At 39.9% G+C, this 18,572-nt stretch overlaps 2 protein-coding genes across 2 annotated transcripts; both read left to right on the top strand.

Annotated features, from left to right (window-relative positions):
* The first annotated feature begins 2,108 nt into the window (after positions 1-2,108).
* LOC104896464 (uncharacterized) lies at positions 2,109-3,203 on the top strand. Its single transcript, XM_010683213.2, has one exon. It carries the CDS (start codon positions 2,109-2,111, stop codon positions 3,201-3,203), a length of 1,095 nt encoding a protein of 364 aa, XP_010681515.2.
* Positions 3,204-8,336: 5,133 nt separating this feature from the next.
* On the top strand, positions 8,337-9,620 carry LOC104896463 (uncharacterized). The gene has a single exon (XM_010683212.2). It carries the CDS (start codon positions 8,337-8,339, stop codon positions 9,618-9,620), a length of 1,284 nt encoding a protein of 427 aa, XP_010681514.2.
* Positions 9,621-18,572: the final 8,952 nt, after the last annotated feature.

Raw genomic sequence — 18,572 nt, 5'->3', positions numbered from 1 at the left:
AATCACTTTCTTTTCTACAAATAAAATGCACATTAAAAGAAAGACTTATGCACTTGAAAGTAACTCTTACAAAAAGCTGGAAAGGTTGTGGTAGTTTCGTCCGTTTGTGGTTCGAACAAGTTATAAATTGAGTCCACTTATTCCCCCCCTTATGTTTTTTTTTTTTTTTTGACAAATCCCCCCTTAAGTTACTTGTGTCTTCTCTTACAACTCTTTTTCTCAACTAGCTCTCTCTCTAAGTTTTTCTTTCACTTCTATATATCCCCTGTTTTTCTCTGTTTGCCTGGTTTCTCGCTTAATTAAAGATAAAAGCTAGACACACTTGTGAATTGTTTTTCAACAGAAGAAGAAGAAGCAAGAATCAGAGAAAATGACTAACCAAAATGTGGTAGTTTCTGATGGAAAACAAAGCTTAAAAGTAAACAACAAGAACAACGAACAACAACAACAAGAACAACATAATGCTTAAACTATATTTATAACATTACAACAACAACAACAACAACAACAACAACAACAACAACAACAAAATGCAAAACATGTGAAAGAATCCTTCATTTTTTGCAAGTAAACAACAACAACAAACAACAAGAACAAAGACTTCCTCGCACTTCTCATTACTTACAAAATAAACAACAACAACAAACAAGAACAACATAATGCTTACACAACAACAACAAACAACAACAACCACAAACAACAACAATAACAAATTAAACAACAACAACACTAATTACCAAATATTATAACAACAACAACAACAACAACAAATTAAACAAATTAAACAACAACAACAAATTAAACAAATTATACAACAACAACAAACAACAATTGTTAAACAACAACATGAATTACCAGATAAAAGCTAAGGATTCGCGCGGCGGAGGCAGCGTAGGCGGCGGTCGTGATGTAATTAATTGTGTGTCCGAGGAGGCGGCGGCTAAAATACTGATTTCCGCCGGCGTCTTGTGGCCTTTGTCTTGTAGGCGGCGTCTTGTAGTTAACTGTATCCAAAAACCCAATTTTTAGGGTAAAAAAAGAAAAAAAAATATTAAAAAAAAGAGGGGTAGAAATTACCGTCGAAATTGTGGTCTTTGTCGCCGGTCAATGATACCCGATCGCCGGAATTGCCTACAATGTTTCGCCGGTTGTTTCGCGCTTAGCAAACCCAAGTTCTTCAAAAACGAGTTACACTTAGTGGGAAGGAGGAAATTTTGAAAAACAGTCGTGGTTAGGAAGCAGGGGTTTTAAGTCGTGTTAACTAACGACGGCCTAATCTACATCAGCGACGGTTTAAAGCCGTCGCTTAAATCCTAAAAATCCGAAATTCAAAATAGTATAGGCCCCAACGGCTTTAAGCCGTCGTTGATATTAGCATCCGCTTGAGCCGTCGGTGATGTTGTTAAAAGCCGTCGGTGGGGGCCATCGGTTTGAAGCAGTCGTTATTTACCCTAATACCGTCTGTTTTACTAGCCGTCGTTAATGTAGCATTTTCTTGTAGTGATGGAAGCTCCCCCATTCCCAAAGGTTAAGCTTCCAACGATTGAACCTTTTGATGGTACCACAGATCCAGACGATCATTTATCAGCATACAAACACTAGATGTACGTTCAGGCAGTTGATGACGCTACGTGGTGTAAGAACTTTCCAGCCACACTAAAGGGAGTGACGCAGAAGTGGTTTAACAATCTTACTCCTAACTCAGTGAACAACTTCACTGAGCTTAGTATATTGTTTACCAGCCATTTTGTAGCTAATCGGTAAGATCAGAAGACCAACATGCATTTAGGCAAGGTCATTCAAGGGCCTAAGGAAGCCTTGAGAAGTTATGTGAAGAGATTTAACTTAGAAGCATTGCAGATCCAGGATCTGAATGCTGGTGTGGCATTTGAAGCTTTCATCCGAGGTTTGAGGCCTGGTAGCTTTAATTTGATTTGGTAAAAAAGAAGATAACCACTCTAACTGCGGCCTTTAAGGAGGCCAAGGCTTTTATTCATGCTACGGAAGTTTGCGCAGAAGCAAAGCATCCAGAGGTAAAGAAAGTTGAAGAGGCTATTTAGCCAAAAAAGTGTGTTCCCAAGAAAGCTGAGACTTGGGCAATGACCTCGATGACGACTTCGTCCAAGAGAAGCAGAAGATCTGAACCGGCAGCCTCAGCCGAACCCATAGAGTTCAGCAAGGATCAGTATTCCATTCTCATGGAGATCAAGGATCAGCATGAGCTGAAGGCACCTGTAGAGATGAAGACGCCCTATAGAAACAGGGACAAAAGTAAGTACTGTCATTTCCACAAAGATTGTGGTCATGAGACGAATGAGTGTAAGCACCTGAAAAGAGCATTGGAAGACTTAGCCCGCAAGGGTAAAATGAACTCTTATCTACCTCAGTCAAGTAGAAAATTCCAGAAGAAAGACAAACGTCAGGGAAGAAGGAAAGATGACGAGAGCACTGATGAAGATGTGGTGATGGTAATTTCTGGAGGATTTGCAGCCGGAGGTCCTACAACTCGCGGCCACAAGAATTATTTGCGGGAACTCAGCCAGGTGATGCTTACCAACCAGGCCGAATCCGATCCTTTTCCCAAAATTATGGTTAGCGAGCAGGATCAAGGGAAGATAAGAACGCCACATGATGACCCACTGGTGGTAGAGATGAAAATTGTAAATCTTAGGGTAAGACGGATCCTGATTGATACCGGAAGTTCTACCAATATCATTAGTGCGGATTGTCTATCAAGATTGAAGTTTGATGAAAATGATTTAGCTCCGGTCAATCATCCTATTATCGGCTTCGGCGGAGGAGTTATTCATCCCATGGGGACAGTTACCCTACCCGTCAGGGTGGGAGATAAAGAGGCTGCTCGAACGCTTTTTGTGAAATTCCTGGTAGTACGAGATCTGACAGCTTACAATGTCATCCTCGGACGACCTACCTTAAATCACATTAAAGTCGTCATTGTAACTCACCTGATGCTCATGAAATTTGAGTGTGACGGTGGTAAAATTGGATCTTTGTATGGAGACCATCAGGCGGCAAGGGAATGTTATCTTACCACTTTGAGACTATCATCATGGAAGGAGAAATCAGAGCGGCCAAAGGCCATGGAGGATGAACCGGCCGAGAAGGTAAAACGTCATGTAAGCGAGTTGAAGCAAGAAGTAGAAAAGGCACAAATGAAGCCCTTTCCAAAGAGCAAACCGTGAATGCTCCTGCCGAGTAAGAAAAGGAGATGCTTGGCTATTAAGGAAGAAAAGAATTCGTCTTAAAAAGTAATGGCCATCATGAGTTTGGGACTAGAACGTCTAGAGCCAGTAGAGAGCCCAGTTGAGGTTTGCCTGAATCCAGAACGTCCAGAAAGGACACTGAAAATTTGATCCGTCCTGGATCCTAAGACCAAGGACGCCTTGGTTACTTTGCTGAAAGAATTCGAGGATGTTTTTGCATATACTGTTGAGGAAATGCCGGAGATTAACACAACAAGAATGTCAGCTTTTAGCGTCCGCACAAATCGGACGCTAAAAACACGGAATCGGACGCTAAATATATTAGCGTCCGCCAACGGACGCTAAATGGCTGATGCATAACCCTTGGTCGCTAATTCTCCAAATAGCGTCCGCAGAGCGGACGCTAAAGATTTAGCGTCTGATTTTCCGAATTTAGCGACCGTTTCTGGGTCAGTCGCTAATTAGCGACTGTCGACTACAGACGCTAATTAGCGACCGCCAAGGCAGTCGCTAATTAGCGACCGCCAAGGCAGTCGCTAATTAGCGACCGTCGGTAGCAGACGCTAATTAGCGACCGCCTTGGCGGTCGCTAATTAGCCTGGGCGGTCGCTAATTAGCGGCCATTTTCTCAAACACGTATTTGCACTTTCTTTATTGTTTTTGGTACGCATTTGCACTTTTTTTTTTCTTTTTTGCTTTTGGTTAACTAATATTAAATGTAATAATATATGGAATGATGCAAATACCATACTTCTTTTATTAAGGCAAACAAATTAATCAATTCAATTATTATTGATAATAAATGTAATTACAAGTGAAAAAATAATTCTAGAACTAAATTCTAGTATACTTCGAACAAAATCTAATACAAATCCCATTTAATTACATGTACACTTTAAACTCCACAACAAAAATCTTTAACCAAAACGGACTTTAAATCTGGTATCTGGATCGAAACCAACTTCAAATCTGGAACTCAAACACAAATCTCATAACCCTGCAAATCAACAAAAAACAAAGAAATTAATGAGCTCATGCACCTAAATCTATTTAGTTAACACAACTCCAATGCACCTAAATCTATCAGAATAAAGCTACCCAACTTACACTGAGCTCATGCTGATAATCTTTAGAGCCAAACACATGTTACTTGCTTTACTAATAACTAAAAGAAACCAACAAAATATGTTCTTGCCTTTAACCAAAGAAGAAGAAACTATCATTCTCTCCCCTCATTCACAAGATTCATGTTTTACATACAAGTGGCCTGCTCCACTTTGCTTAACAACATCAGTAAGTACATGGATAAACCCAGCCACCTCAAAACCATTCAACTCATCCTTGTTGCTATTTAAGGGCCACATTGGGTGGAAGTTTTCTGTAAAGTTTATGTTCTTTGTCTCTTACTTCAAATAGAAAAAAGGTGGTCGTAATCTGATAGAATATGCACTAATCTTAATTTCTTCATGTAATTCATGCATACTCGTACGAAATCTCCACAATCAACCACATTGAAAAGATGCATCTTTGTGCAACAATAAGAGATAAGGATAAGGACTAATAGGCAGGAGTCGGGACTAATGCCATGCTTCTTTGTTTCATCTGTTCATCTAGGACTAGTTATGTGAAAAGGAAAGTTGCCTTTGTTCTTTTCTTTAATTCCAGAACGAAAACGAAATGAATTTCGATTTGATTCATCGAATAATATTTCAATACACTGTACAAGGAGGAGAAGGAATGGTGAAATTGTAGGGGTAATAGTTTCCCACCAGCAGGGGGTTCTATTTTGGTAATCTGACATATAACAAACATAATGTTGTCTCAGCTTAATATATCCAAGTACTATGACAAACATGCTCATAACTACAACACCGAAAGAATGATTCTATCAAAGGAAATCACACCAGTCGTAGCATGGAATACACACCTCTAATTTATGATAATCAACAATAAATTTGAGCAACAATAAATAAATTTGAGCAAAATCAAAAACAATGAAGAATGAAAGCAAGTAAAGAATATGCCAAGTAAATTTTGTTTGAGAAGAAGTGTTGGTTTACCAAGATGCCAATAAGAGCCAAATACGGACTGTAGTCTTTCATCCACCCATGTTCCTGCTTATAAGATAAACATCAAGCAGAAATGTCAAACAACAAAAATCACAAGGTCTATTTAGAGATGACATATGACCATGAAGTCTAATATCATTTATTGGCAACACTTTTATGTTATGGATAAATAACATAGCAAAACAAACCTTCATCAAGAATGATAACAAATACTGAGTTTAACATGTCTTCCTCTAGTAGCGTATACTGTACGAGAGTAATCAAATAGATCAAACCAATTTCCTTTTGGGATATATGCGTCAACAGACACTGCATTGGGTTTCAGAACAGGTGACACCATCACTCGATCACCAATGAGGAACTGTGAGTTAATACTGTAAGTCTGTCAAACTGGAAATGTTGCAGCAGATATCTGTCAAAGAATTGATATACATAGGAAGTAAAATAAATGGATATAAAAAACAATATTGAACAATGCATTATCTTTGAATCATATTCTGGAAAAGCTTTATACCTTAAAACAGTACTTAGAATCAAGTAAAATCCAACAACTAAAAAGATTTATACCTAAATCTCTTCAATATACATCTAACTTACAAATAATAAAGAACTTACAGCAACAAGACTAGCATGATAATTGGAGTGAATGATTAAGAAATTATAAAAGATGACTTATAAATTAAAGGCAAGGCAAGCAACAACTGTAAAGCAGCAAACACCAATTGGACATCAACAAATTGAGCAAGATTAGTTGAGCAACAGAGCCAATGTGTGAGAATGGAGCAATAGCAAGTGCAGGGGCAGCAAAAACAAGTACAAAACGAGTTAAATCTATTCAAAACAGGGGCAACAAATAGCAAGTGCATAAGAGCAACACCACCACCATACTGCAGATATGCGTCAACAGACACTGCATCGGGTTTCAGAACAGGTCCCCTTCTACTGCACAACACCCTTCTACAGTTCTATGCAGGCCTCATTTCTTGCTCGTTTTTCAATTAACCTTCTCCTTAGAAACACCTTTTTTTTTTTACCACGGTCCCCTGGAAGGCCAAATCTAAGCATAGTACTTAACTACTCGTTGTTGCATCAGGTTTGTTTACCTTTTCTTATTGTTTTTGTCTAGTCGATTCACATTTTATATGCTTCATAAGTTCATGTATATACTGAAGTAACTCTTATATACTTCTATACTAATTTAATTTAATCTCAAACTACTGGCAGTGATATCTATCAAAGTAGAAGACATGTTAAAAAAAACGAAAAACTGATTTCCAAATAAGACGAAAAATCATGCCCACAAAAAACGAAAAATCATGCCCAAAACCCAGATTTGGAAACAACATTCATAAAACAAGAAACAACTCAAAATCTCAGAAAAATCAAAAGATGAAAACCGAAAAACCAAAGACAAAAAAACCAAAATCGCGAAATTGAAAAATTGAATAACCAAATCGAAAATATAAACACACAAAATCAAAATCTCATAATCCCGAAAACTCAAAAAAATAAAGAAAAATCGAAAAACAACAAAAATTAAAAAATCTTAGGGAATTCAGATCTAGGAAAAACCGAAAAACCAAGAACAAGAAAACGCAAAACGAAACTAAAAAGACAAAGAAAATCGAGAAAATAAACTACATAATCAACAATCAAAACTAAAAAAACAAATTTATTAGTTAAATCTGAGTAGAAATACCTGATTTCGTGAGATCTACAAGAAAGAGAGCACCAAAATGTGAGATGAGAGTGAGGAAGAGAGAGAAACGTGAGATGAGAGTGAGGAAGAGAGAGGCGTGTGTTAGGGTTGATAATTTGGTCGACTGGAGTTTTTTTTTTTAATTTATACCTCTTATTTAGCGTCCGTCTAACGGACGGTATTTTAACTAAACGGACGCTAATTAGCGTCCGTTTTTTTAAACGAACGCTAAATCTCAAAAAGCGGACGCTAATTTGCATCTGTCTTTAATCGGACGCTAATTATAAATTTACCGTCCGCTTGTATCGTCGGACGCTAAATGCAGACGCTAAAAAGGCGGATTCTTGTTGTGTAATCCTGAAGTCGCTTTGCACAAGTTAAACATTGATCCGGGGCAAAAGCCAGTTCGTTAGAAGAAACGACACTTGGGACCAGTCAGGAACCAAGCTGTTGATCAGGAGGTTCAAAAGCTTTTAAAGTCTAAATTCATCTGGGAAACTTTTTATCCGTACTGGATCGCTAATGTAGTCATGGTCCCCAAGCCGAATGGCATATGGAGGATGTGTGTTGATTATACCAATTTAAACAAGGCCTGTCCAAAAGACAGTTTCCCCTTGCCTAAAATCGATCGGTTGGTGGACTCCACAGCGGGGCATACACTACTAAGCTTCATGGACGCCTATTCCGGCTACCATCAAATTCTTATGTGGCCTGAAGACTAGGATAAGACCTTGTTCATCACTGAGAAAGGCCTTTATGGCTGGCTGAGGATGCCATTCGGCCTCCGAAATGCACCAGCCACCTTTAAGAGGCTCATAAATTCGGTCTTTCAGCCACAATTAGGACGAAATATGGAGGCCTATATCGACGATATGATCGTCAAAAGCAGAAAGGAGATGGATCATTTCGATGACTCAAGAGAAATATTCATGACTTTGAGAAAATACAAGTTGAAGCTCAATCCGCAAAAATGCGTATTTATAGTAGTAGCAGGCAAGTTTCTAGGGTTCTTGGTCGACCAGCGAGGAATTGAGGCCAACCCTGACAAGATACAAGCGATTTTGAATATGACCTCTCCGTGCAAGATAAAGGAAGTCCAGCGTTTAACAGGGTGTCTGGCCGCCCTTGGACGATTTTTATCTAAGTCCGGCGATAAGTGCCATCATTTCTTTGCAACAATAAAGAAGAATGCAAAGTTACCTGGCCGAAGGAGAGAAATTATATGTTTACCTGGCCGTATCCCCGTTTGCGGTTAGTGTTGTTCTCTTAGCTGAAAGGAACTCAGTACAAACGCCCGTCTACTTTGTTAGCCATGTGCTAAAGGACACTTAGGTCTAGTATTCAATGATAGAGAAGTTCGGCTTGGCGTTGCTTATGGCCAGCAGGAAGCTGAGACCTTATTTCCTTGCTCATAGTATTCTAGTCTATACTGATCAACCGTTGAAGCAAGTGTCGCAAAAGATGGATGCATCTAGACGAATGCTAAAGTGGGCCGTGGAGCTCAATATGTTTGATTTATCATTCGAGACCAGAAAAGCAATTAAGGGGCAAGCATTAGCATACTTCATTGTAGAGATCACTTGGCCTATAATAGAATCCGTCAAAGAGCCCGCAGAAGGGAAGCGGCATTGGATCCTGATAGCGGGTGGATCGTCAACGGCCAATGGTTGTGGAGCTGGTATCATCTTACAGTCACCAGAAGGGGACAAGTTTGAGTATGCTATGAAATTTCAGTTCCAGGCTTCGAACAATGAAGCAGAGTATGAAGCTCTCTTAGCCGGCATCAGAATGTGCAAAGCAGCCGGAGCCCTGGAAATTGAGGCAAAGACAGACTCCCTGCTGGTGGTCAGTCAAGTCAATGGGGAGTTTGAATGCAAAGAAGCATCTATTAGTAAGTACATGAATTTGATCAAAGAAGAAATAAAGTCATTAAAGCGGTTTGTGCTTGACCAAGTACCCAGGTCGGAAAATCATCAAGCAGATGCCCTTTCCAAGCTAGCCAGTTTGGCTGAAGGAGATATGCCAAGAACTGTGTTATGGGAGGTCAAGTCGACCAAGAGCATTGATTCCAAGGAGGTCCTGTTTCTCAGCCGGGAAAACGAATGGATGAGCCCCATCATTGACTATAAGAAAACATGTCGGCTGCCTCTTGATCCCTTAGAGGCTAAGTATGTAAAGGCTAGGGACAAGTGGTTTGAGTTGTGGAATGAAACTCTGTACAAGAAATCCTTCAACCGGCCTCTTCTCAAATGTATCACTAGAAAAGACGGGATGGAAGTCCTGAAAGAGCTCCATGAGGGAGCTTGTGCCTCCCACATTGGGGGAAGGGCATTAGGAGAAAATGCTTTAAGGACCGGCTACTTTTGGCCGACTCTGAAGGAGGACGCTTTGCTTTATGCAAAGAAATGTGATAGTTGTCAAAGGCATGGCAACATCTATCAGAAGTCGTCCAACTACTTAACTCCAGTGCTTTTTCCTCTTCCCTTTGCCAAATGGGGAATGGATATTCTTGGCCCTTTTCCTATAGCAGCCGGCCAGAAAAAGTTTGTTGTAGTAGCCGTCGACTACTTCACAAAATGGGTGGAAGCTGAAGCTATGAGAGGAATTACCACCAATGACGTCAAATAATTCGTCTGGAAGAACCTCATCACAAGGTTTGGTATGCCTCAATCTATTGTTTTCGACAATGGACAGCAGTTTGAAACCCCCAATCTCCGTTAATGGCTGGCCGATCAAGGATTAAAGGCCCACTTTGCTGCAGTCGCCCATCCTCAGGCCAATGGGCAGGTTGAAGCTTTCAACCAAATTTTATCAGCAGGAATTAAAAAGAAGTTGGATAATGCAAGAGTATTATGGGTAGAAGAGTTACAGTTGGTCTTGTGGTCAATTCGAACAACGGCCAAGAACTCAACTGGAGAAACTCCGTTCATGCTCATTTATGGTCTTGAGGTTGTTCTCCCTATTGAAGTCGAAGAGTCGACTCTGCGAGTCATGTTGTATTTAGAGGATGCCAACTGGGCTGCTTTCAGATTAGCGTTGGATCAAGTTGCTGAAGTCAGGGGCAATGCACTGCTAAGGATGAAGGAGACCTTTGAATGAGTTTCTAGGCGGCCTTTGAATGAAGGAGACCTCGTTCTGAGGAAAATGGAAGCAGTTGGCAGGGCCAAGGAGCTGGGTAAGCCTACTCCAAACTGGGAAGGACCTTACAAGATCGTCCAATAAGTTCAGAATGGCACCTTCCGTCTAGAGCATATGGACGGGCGTTATGTTCCTATGACGTGGAACTCTGATACTCTGAAGAAATACAATGTGTAAATTAGCTTACAAGAATGTAGTCTTTTGCTAATACTCATCAGTGAAGCAGTAGAATTGTATACATGTCTCTTGGCTCCCAGCCAAGCAAAATTCATATAATACAAATCTACTTCTCTCCTATGACTGTCTCTTTGTTTGGTATCTTAGCACTTGTTTTCTTATCTAAAGGTGCAAAATTGACTTATAAAGAAGAACAGCAACAAAAAACACCTTCTATTAGGAGACCGGCCAACATGTTACCATCCTCTAAAGGATAGCACATGATATAGGCCTACAAATTGTTAACTTAAAAAGTTCACATCTCCTAAACGAAGCCGGTTGGAATTAGGACACTTTAGTAAAGGTATCCTAGTTTCCGTCCAACAACCATAACTTGGGATAACAACCTTAGTAAAGGCACAAGTTATATCATATTTTCAACAAGGATGGACGAGTTGCCATAACTTTCATGAAATGTCCAAGTTATCCGGTAAAGTAGGGTCACTCTTCTTCTTGAACCAAAGAAGACGCTAGGTTCTCTTCGTCCAAGAAAAGGGGCATATATATATGGACCTTATGCGTTGCAGATGACCAAATCCTTGTACAAAATTTTTTTAGCTTGACGAATGATAGCCAAATTTCAGGCTGAACAGGTTTTTAACTTGGCATATCTGATAATCGATTTAAAGTATTCGGCCAATTAGAGGTGTTTGCGTTTGCTGAAGTGTTTGTAGGACGGGTTGTTTTTGTACTTAGCAGTTTCGCCAAAATAATTAGATTAAAAGAAAGGCGGCATATGTATGAAATTATGAAACTTTGTAGCAAGAAAACAAATCTCTTTTATATATAACTAAAAGAGAGATATTACAAACTAGTCTAAAAGGAAAAACAAAATTCTCCAAAGTTCTATAAAGTTAAGTACAAAAAAGACCTAAGGCCAAGACTATGGGAAGAGGAAACTAGGGCTCTAGAGGATCGGTGTTTTTCTCGTCCTGAGCATCAGGGTCGGCCTCTTCCCCTCCTTCGTTTGAAGATTCTTGAAAGAAGGGAAGTTCCTCCCCGACCACAGTGGCCTTGTGAACGCTCTATTGGAAATCTTGCCGACGGACAAATCTTGGGATATCATCCTCCTCGGCCAGCATTTCAAAGGCTTTCACAGCCCAAGATCGAGAAGTCTCGATCACCTCATTCAGGGACTCCTTGGCCGCCTCAAAAGTTGACTCAACCTCTTTTGCCAAGGCATGGTTCTTGCCTCGGAGATAACGGTTCTCTCTCCGAAGCTCCGCCGCGGCTAACAGGGCCGAGTTTCTCTCGTCCTTGAGATAGCGCTCCAGAGCAGCCTTCTCGTCCAGGAGTTCAGTCAGCCGAAGAAGGTAAGTTTTGTTTTGGAACTCTATTTTGGCCGACCGTTCTTTCCAGGCCTTCTTGGACTGTTGATGCAGCACCTCCTACTCGGCCATGGAAAATTGAGCATGGTCGGCTGCCTTGGTAACATCCTGGACGAGCTTTTTATTCTCCTTCCTCAGCAGTCTTGCCCAGTCTTCAGTTACAATGCTGCGAGCAAATAACTAAAGAAAGAAAGATGAAGAAAGGTTAGGACGATGGCAGAGCAATAAAAATCTACAAGTATAGAAGAGAGGTTTACCTCGGCAGTAAGTTGGGACATATAGACAACATGTCTTGATGAGGATCCCCACGAACCCTTGATGTGAGGTTCAGGGAAGCATTTGAATAACTCCTGCTTGAGCTTCTCACGGTCGGCCGAGCTCATCCTTGCGAAGGTGGCAGAGGATTCGTCGTCTGATAGAGTGGGAGACCCATTAGGAGCTGCTTCAGTTGCCCCTTTCCCTTTATCTGAAAGAGGAGACTCGTGCATATTACGGACGAGTATGACTACGGCCTGTCTGTTGGACGGACTCATCGGTCGACCGCCAATGCGAAATGTTCTAACTACAAGAAGATCGGGAGGTCGTCCTATATGCCTCCGGCATCTGGGATACCAGTTTAGCAACTGGCCCAGAAAAGGCTGACCCGTCCAAAGCCGCGTCCGGCTGGGGAGACTGAGTCCCTGCCTCGTCGAAGTGAACAACCGCGTCTGGCTGCTTAGTAGTGAGGGGAGGGTCATCCTCGGCCGGAATGTTGATCACGACCTTTGGAGCAGGCCGTGATGGTTTTTTCTTCTTAGCATAAACCCCTTTGATTTTTCAGGGGGAGGAGCGTCACTAGTAGTGGCCGGCCTTTTCTTTGAAGCTGCCTTCTCCGCTAATGCCTTGGATTTTAGGGCATTTTTCTGAAATAAGCAAGTAAAAAATATTAGTCAAGAAGAAGCTTGGAGGAGAGTGGAAGGCGTCAAAGTAACTCAGGACGTTCTACTTCTCAAAGAAGGAGTCCGTCCAGAATAATCTTAGGACGTTCTGCTTCTCAAAGAAGGACCCTGTCTAGAATCATCTTAGGACGTTCTGCTTCTCAAAGAAGGAACCCGTCCTAAGTTATCCCAGGACGTTCTGTTCCTCAAAGAGGGAGCCCGTCCAGAATCATCTTAGGACGTTCTGCTTCTCAAAGAAGGAACCCGTCCAAAGTTATCTCAGGACGATCTGCTTCTCGAAGAAGGAACTCGTCCAAAGTTATCTCAAGACGTTCTGCTTCTCAAAGAAGGAACTCGTCCAAAGTTACCTCAGGACGTTCTGCTCCTCGAAGAAGGAACTCGTCCATATATATCTCAGGACGATTTGCCTCTCAAAGAAGGAGCTCGTCCAGGAAAAAAGAAAGAGAAAAAATAAATATATATTCACTCAGTGTACCAGTGTATCCGTCCACTTCTCAGCGCCGGATTTGTTGAACTCCTTCCAGAGGGAGTCTGTGAATTTGGCCGAGCTCATATCTCTGATACAAGACTTTATAAGTTTAGCTCTGGTCGAATCTGCAAAAAAAGGAAAAAGCTGAGTTATACGAATGATAATCAAGACGAACGTACTACTTAGAAAAGATAAGCGTGTTATACTTCTATCCCGGGCCCGTCGCAAGCCGGCAGCAACCAGGAAGTTATCATTGTAGAACATCTCTTTAAAGGGAATCCAATTGGACGGAGCCGTAAAGGAGGAATTGTTGATGGAATACTCCGAAATTCTGAAGTATTCCATCATCTCTTCAGCCGAAGTGCTCTCCAACTCTAAGTAGGATGCCATTCATCCAGTATTGGTCGTAGATCGGCTGAAATAGCGAAGCCGTCTAGCAACCGCTTTGTTAGGCGCTTGGACGAATAGAAATTCGGCCTTCCAGGCGTGCATCTTGGACGTTTTGTCCCAAGACGTCAGGAAGCCCTTACGGTTACACACGCTGAACCAGGCTCCGTCTACTGTTTTAGGAACCTTGGAGACGTAATGAATTTGGGAGAAGGCGGCCAATGAAGGATCAACCCCCTTTAGCTCACAGTCGGCTAGGAAAGTCAGGATGTTTTGCCAAGAATTTGGGGCAAGTTGGTTGTGGCCTATGTTGTAGTAATAAAGAAGCCGGTTAATAAAAGGATGCAAAGAAAAGCGCAAGCCGGCATCCAGAGCCAGCCGATAAACAGCGAAATGGCCCGGAGGGGCACTAAGTATAGTGTCCTCTCGGCCGGGAAGGACGAAACGATAACCCGGCATGGGCATAACCACTGAGAAATGTTTGAGGTCATAGCCTACTCGTCCTAGCCAACTGTTGTCGGCCAGGATCAATCTAGGGTCAGATAGAGGTCCTAGTCGGTGCCTTATCTCAGAAGAAGTGGTGGACTGCTCCTCCGAGTCACTAGCGGGACTGGAGGAGGCTTCCACCTCGCTAACCTCATCAGTAGCTGCCTCTTGCCTAGACGGGCTGGGGTTTGGAGACCCCCTGGCAATAATCTCTTCCTGGACGCTTCCAGGAGAAGGATGTTGGATTTATGGACGGGCGCTCTGGACTTCCCGTTCCCCGTCAGGCTGTCAGTGGGAATTCGTCCAGTTGATGCCTCCATTTCTGAGCTGTTTGCTTGACGCGCGCCAGATTACCCTGCACAGGTAAAGACTGGGTCGTCTGACTTTATCGTCCATGTCCAAAATAAAAGAATGCATGTCCGGCCGAGATAGGTACAACTCTAGAATATGCCGAGGAAGAAAGGCCCTTTGTTCTAGGGTAAGTACAAACCCTTGAGCGGCCGGGATTATTCGATGAAGAAGACGAATCCATTTTTCTTAAAAAATGCGTGAAAATACAAGGAAAGTAAATGAAGTAATACCTGTAGAAAATGCTCGGACGAATGTCAAGGATGAGCTGAATGAAACTTCGGACGAATAGAAGAACGCTTAGCAAGAGCTTGGATAAAAGTAATTTCTCTCTCTCTAGAAAATCACTCAAGCATGTTAAAATGATCTCAGAAACGACAAAGGGGCATATTGATAGAGGGGTGAAAATGACCCCCTCATCCGGTAAAAATAATTGTTGCCTTTAAAGGTTGGCCTGTTGAGACCGAAAAATTGGCGCCTCTTTTTTGAAAAAGGAAGGGTAGTTCCTGGTTGGTTAAAAGAGGAAACCAACCGTCTTGGCGCCCAAAAGGTAACTTCCTCTTTTAAGGGGTAAATGTTGTAGCCTGAAAATCAATGGCTATAGGGATGACACGTGGCACCATCTTGGCCTTACATGTGGCATTCGTTTATGTAAAGAAAGTACATGGGTCAGCAGGTTGTATGGGCTAAAGTACACTTTTGTGAGGAAAAGGTGTACTAAAAACCCCTCTTATGGCCCTAAATTGTACTTAGGCCCAATACGTACAGGTAAAGCCTAATTCTGCAAAAGAGTGAGTTGTACTCACCAATCAGCACTTGCTACGTGTCACAGTATTATTGCTCAGCCAATCAGATGCTCCCAGATTAGGGTGACATCAAGGTACATCAGTCATTTCAAACAGTATAAATAGTCCTTAAAATCAGGGAAAGGTACGTTTTTCAGAGCATAGTACTGTTATTCTGCCATAAATTCTCTCTCTCTCTCTCTATTTTCTCTCTCTAAAAGTTCCTTCATATCCTTGATATCTGACTTAAGCTCCGGAGGGGGAAATACCACCCAAACCTCGAGGGTGGGTCCCTTTTTGCAGGTTGCTAGTCGGAGCTCCGAATCATGATCCGAGTCCAGGTATTGTTGCACAAGTCTCCAAATTGAGAACCCATTGTTGGGAACAGTTGTATTGAATTACTAGTTTGTACTACGTAACAATAAGCATCTAGTTCAAATAGTTTCATTTGTGATCAAAGTTAGTTTGATTGTTTCCATTCTTATTGGTGTCACTGTGATTGGAATCGAACAGGTTAGGTTAGTTTACCACTAATGAAGGAATTTTAATTAGCCTTTTGTGAGTTCTTGTTTGAAAGGAAGTAATAGAAATACATTAATTTGATTGAGCTAGTTGAATAATAGTTGTTATTTATTAATTAAGGAACTGCAATGTTATGAGTTAGTAAGAGACAACCTAAGTTTATTTGGCTCTCATGTTGATAGGAAGTTCTTAATCTTTGTATACTATTTCTATTGTCAAAGTATAGTAGTATTTGAAGTTCAGTATTGAGCTATAAATTAAAAGGATAGCAAAGGAAGTTGTAATGGTTATATCAATTAGTTAGAAAACTATATAATTACAATTTTTACTTAACTAAAGTAGGAAGGTAATTAATTAAGTATTTATTCATTAAGATTATTAAAACTAGAGAATAGCTCATAAAGTCCATTAGTAAGATTTATTTGGAACGATATTTGAGTTAATGTGATGAAAAAATACCCTATAAACGGATTAAGATAATAAAGTTAGAATACTATTTGTATTTTACTAAAAGGAAATTAAGATGTTTATCCCTTTTAGTAATACTTACTAAATAAAGTTGGTAGTTTATTAGTAAGCTACTCCTATGTTGGTTATTAAGTAAAACATTACCCGTTTCATTGCTAAATGATTGAGAGTTAAGTTAATCAAAGTTAACTAGTAAGAGATTTAGTTTGGTTGGTTCTTAAATGTAGGACGTGACTTTGTTGGTGCTAAAAATAATCTTGGAAAGGGGTAATCAGTAGTGGCTAGTAATATGCTGAGTATAGTTATTGCTTAATTAATGATGGAATTAGTTACCTAAATTGTGTAAAATGAGATTTCACTGTGATATTGGTAGATGGAGTAATATAATCAGGTTGTTCTATTGTTTAATTAGTAATCACCAAAAGTAAGTTAATACCTCATATAACTTAAATTTAAGTCCATGAAAACTTCAAAGTAGTTCAACTATATGGTTCAATGACCTCTAATTAGAAATGAGGTTGACTCGCTCTACCAATAAGGAATATGATTCATTATTGATTGTCATTTATAATGGTAATTGGAATTGTACATACGAGATAACATGATCCATAAAACATTAAGTTTAATGAATTGTTGTTCCATGAATCTTTAGTTGTAGAATTTATGCTAACTCTCCTTAGTTAATTCTAAGAGACAGACCTATGTAATTATTGTCAGTGCTTGATAATTGTTGTTATCGTCGTAGAGATAAATGTGGATTGATAATCATGAAGTGTAAGAGAATATAAACTATTTATATCAAAAGTATGTGATATATTTAATTAGTTTCGTTACTGTCGTTAGTTAATTCTAGCTCAGAGACCATTTATCATTGTTATTGATAGTTATCAAGCATGATTATTTGTTAATTTTCATGATTCATAAGTTTCATAATTGGGATTGGATTGCATAGAAAAGCATATATGTATTAGTTGAATGCTTACTTCTAAAGATACTATGCGATGCAATTATGATTCCCTAAGGAGAAATAATCTGGTTTAGTTAGTTTGTTGTACAAAGATTATTAAGAATTCTTATAACTACTTAATAGTTCGAAGAATGATATGATTGTGTTATGAACGATTAAGTGATCTAAAGGGAAAAGTAGTCTCGTCTGAGTCAACGAATGAGGTGACACGAACAGTTCCCCATGGATTGTGAACCTTGAGGGCCCCACATGGAAACATGCCCATTGCTATATGGGGCGCTAATCAGGCGAGATATCAGGTAATGCGAAACCTTTGGATGCCTAATGAAAACAATGAAAAATGTATTACTACGTATTTGTTGCGATTATTGGCCAAAAGTAAAGCAAATGGTTAGGTTACGACCCCCACTATCGGAGTGTAAGATTTGCCTTCTCCGTCTCGTTCTCTTCCCCCTTGGTTAAAAGAAAGTATCTCTAATGATGAAAGTTATTTCGATAATGGATTCTCGATAAGGAATCATATCATGGTAAGTTATTCTAATATTGGATTCCTGACAAGGAATCATATCAGGTAATATAATGATCGTATTGGATTCTCGATAAGGAATCATATGTTAATATTGGATTCCTGATAAGGAATCATATTATGGTAAGTTGTTATGATATTGGATTACTGATAAGGAATCATACTTGGGTTTTGGATTTCCGATTAGAAATTGCGTAATGGAATGTTGTCATGTTATTGAATTCCCTGATAAGGAATCATTTGTAAAGTATATAAGTTGGATTTCTAATAAGAAATCGATTAAAGGTAATTAAATATTATTTATATCGGAGTTGGAAAACTTAGTTTCCTGATAAGGAACCTTGATACATTTGAAAGACTAATCAAATAAAGATATATGAAATTTATCTCTGTTATGATTGCTTGGAAGTTGCCTTGTTGCATTTGTTGTTATGTGAATGATGGTGTAATAGAAAATAAATAATCGAATAAAAATATAATATGTATGTGGTCAACAGGAGTTGATGTGATGCATGTTGTGACAATATGACTATTGTGACTATGTTGTTACAGTCGAGTCGTTTCTAAGTAATAGCCACCAAAGCATGTGTTATGCTTATTTACGGGTTTCGTACTAAGCTTTGCTGATATGTGTATGTTGTTTTGTCATTTATGTGGTCTGTCACTTGGTGGGTGGCAGTTTTCCTAAATGTTTCATATTGGAGCCCTAAGTTTTTCTTTCAAGAGTTAAAGATATTAATCATTGGAAGATTACATATGGTGTTGTATTTGTTTTCTAGGCGAGGACGCTTGACTTTGTAACAATTAGTTGTTGATTATTTGTTTTCCATTTGATATTTCTAAGAGTCGTTGGTGCTCCAGATTCTTTATTGGTTGTTACTCCGCAAAAGCGTTGAAACTGATGTGTTTTTGGATTTGGAAATATTTTATTTATTGATATGGTAAACAAGTTTAAATTATTTCCGATTTAGCACTACTACAAAATGACCAAAAAGACCACCT

This window comes from Beta vulgaris, chromosome 6 (genome assembly GCF_026745355.1).
Source record: "Beta vulgaris subsp. vulgaris cultivar EL10 chromosome 6, EL10.2, whole genome shotgun sequence".
Classification (NCBI taxonomy): domain Eukaryota; kingdom Viridiplantae; phylum Streptophyta; class Magnoliopsida; order Caryophyllales; family Amaranthaceae; genus Beta; species Beta vulgaris.
The sequence above is the reverse complement of the archived record's forward strand: the minus strand, read 5'-3'. Positions and strand labels throughout refer to the sequence as shown.

Bases quoted from the DNA above. Each gene is read 5' to 3' on its own strand.
- LOC104896464 (XM_010683213.2), top strand. From the start codon at position 2,109: ATGACGACTTCGTCCAAGAGAAGCAGAAGATCTGAACCGGCAGCCTCA.
- LOC104896463 (XM_010683212.2), top strand. From the start codon at position 8,337: ATGATAGAGAAGTTCGGCTTGGCGTTGCTTATGGCCAGCAGGAAGCTG.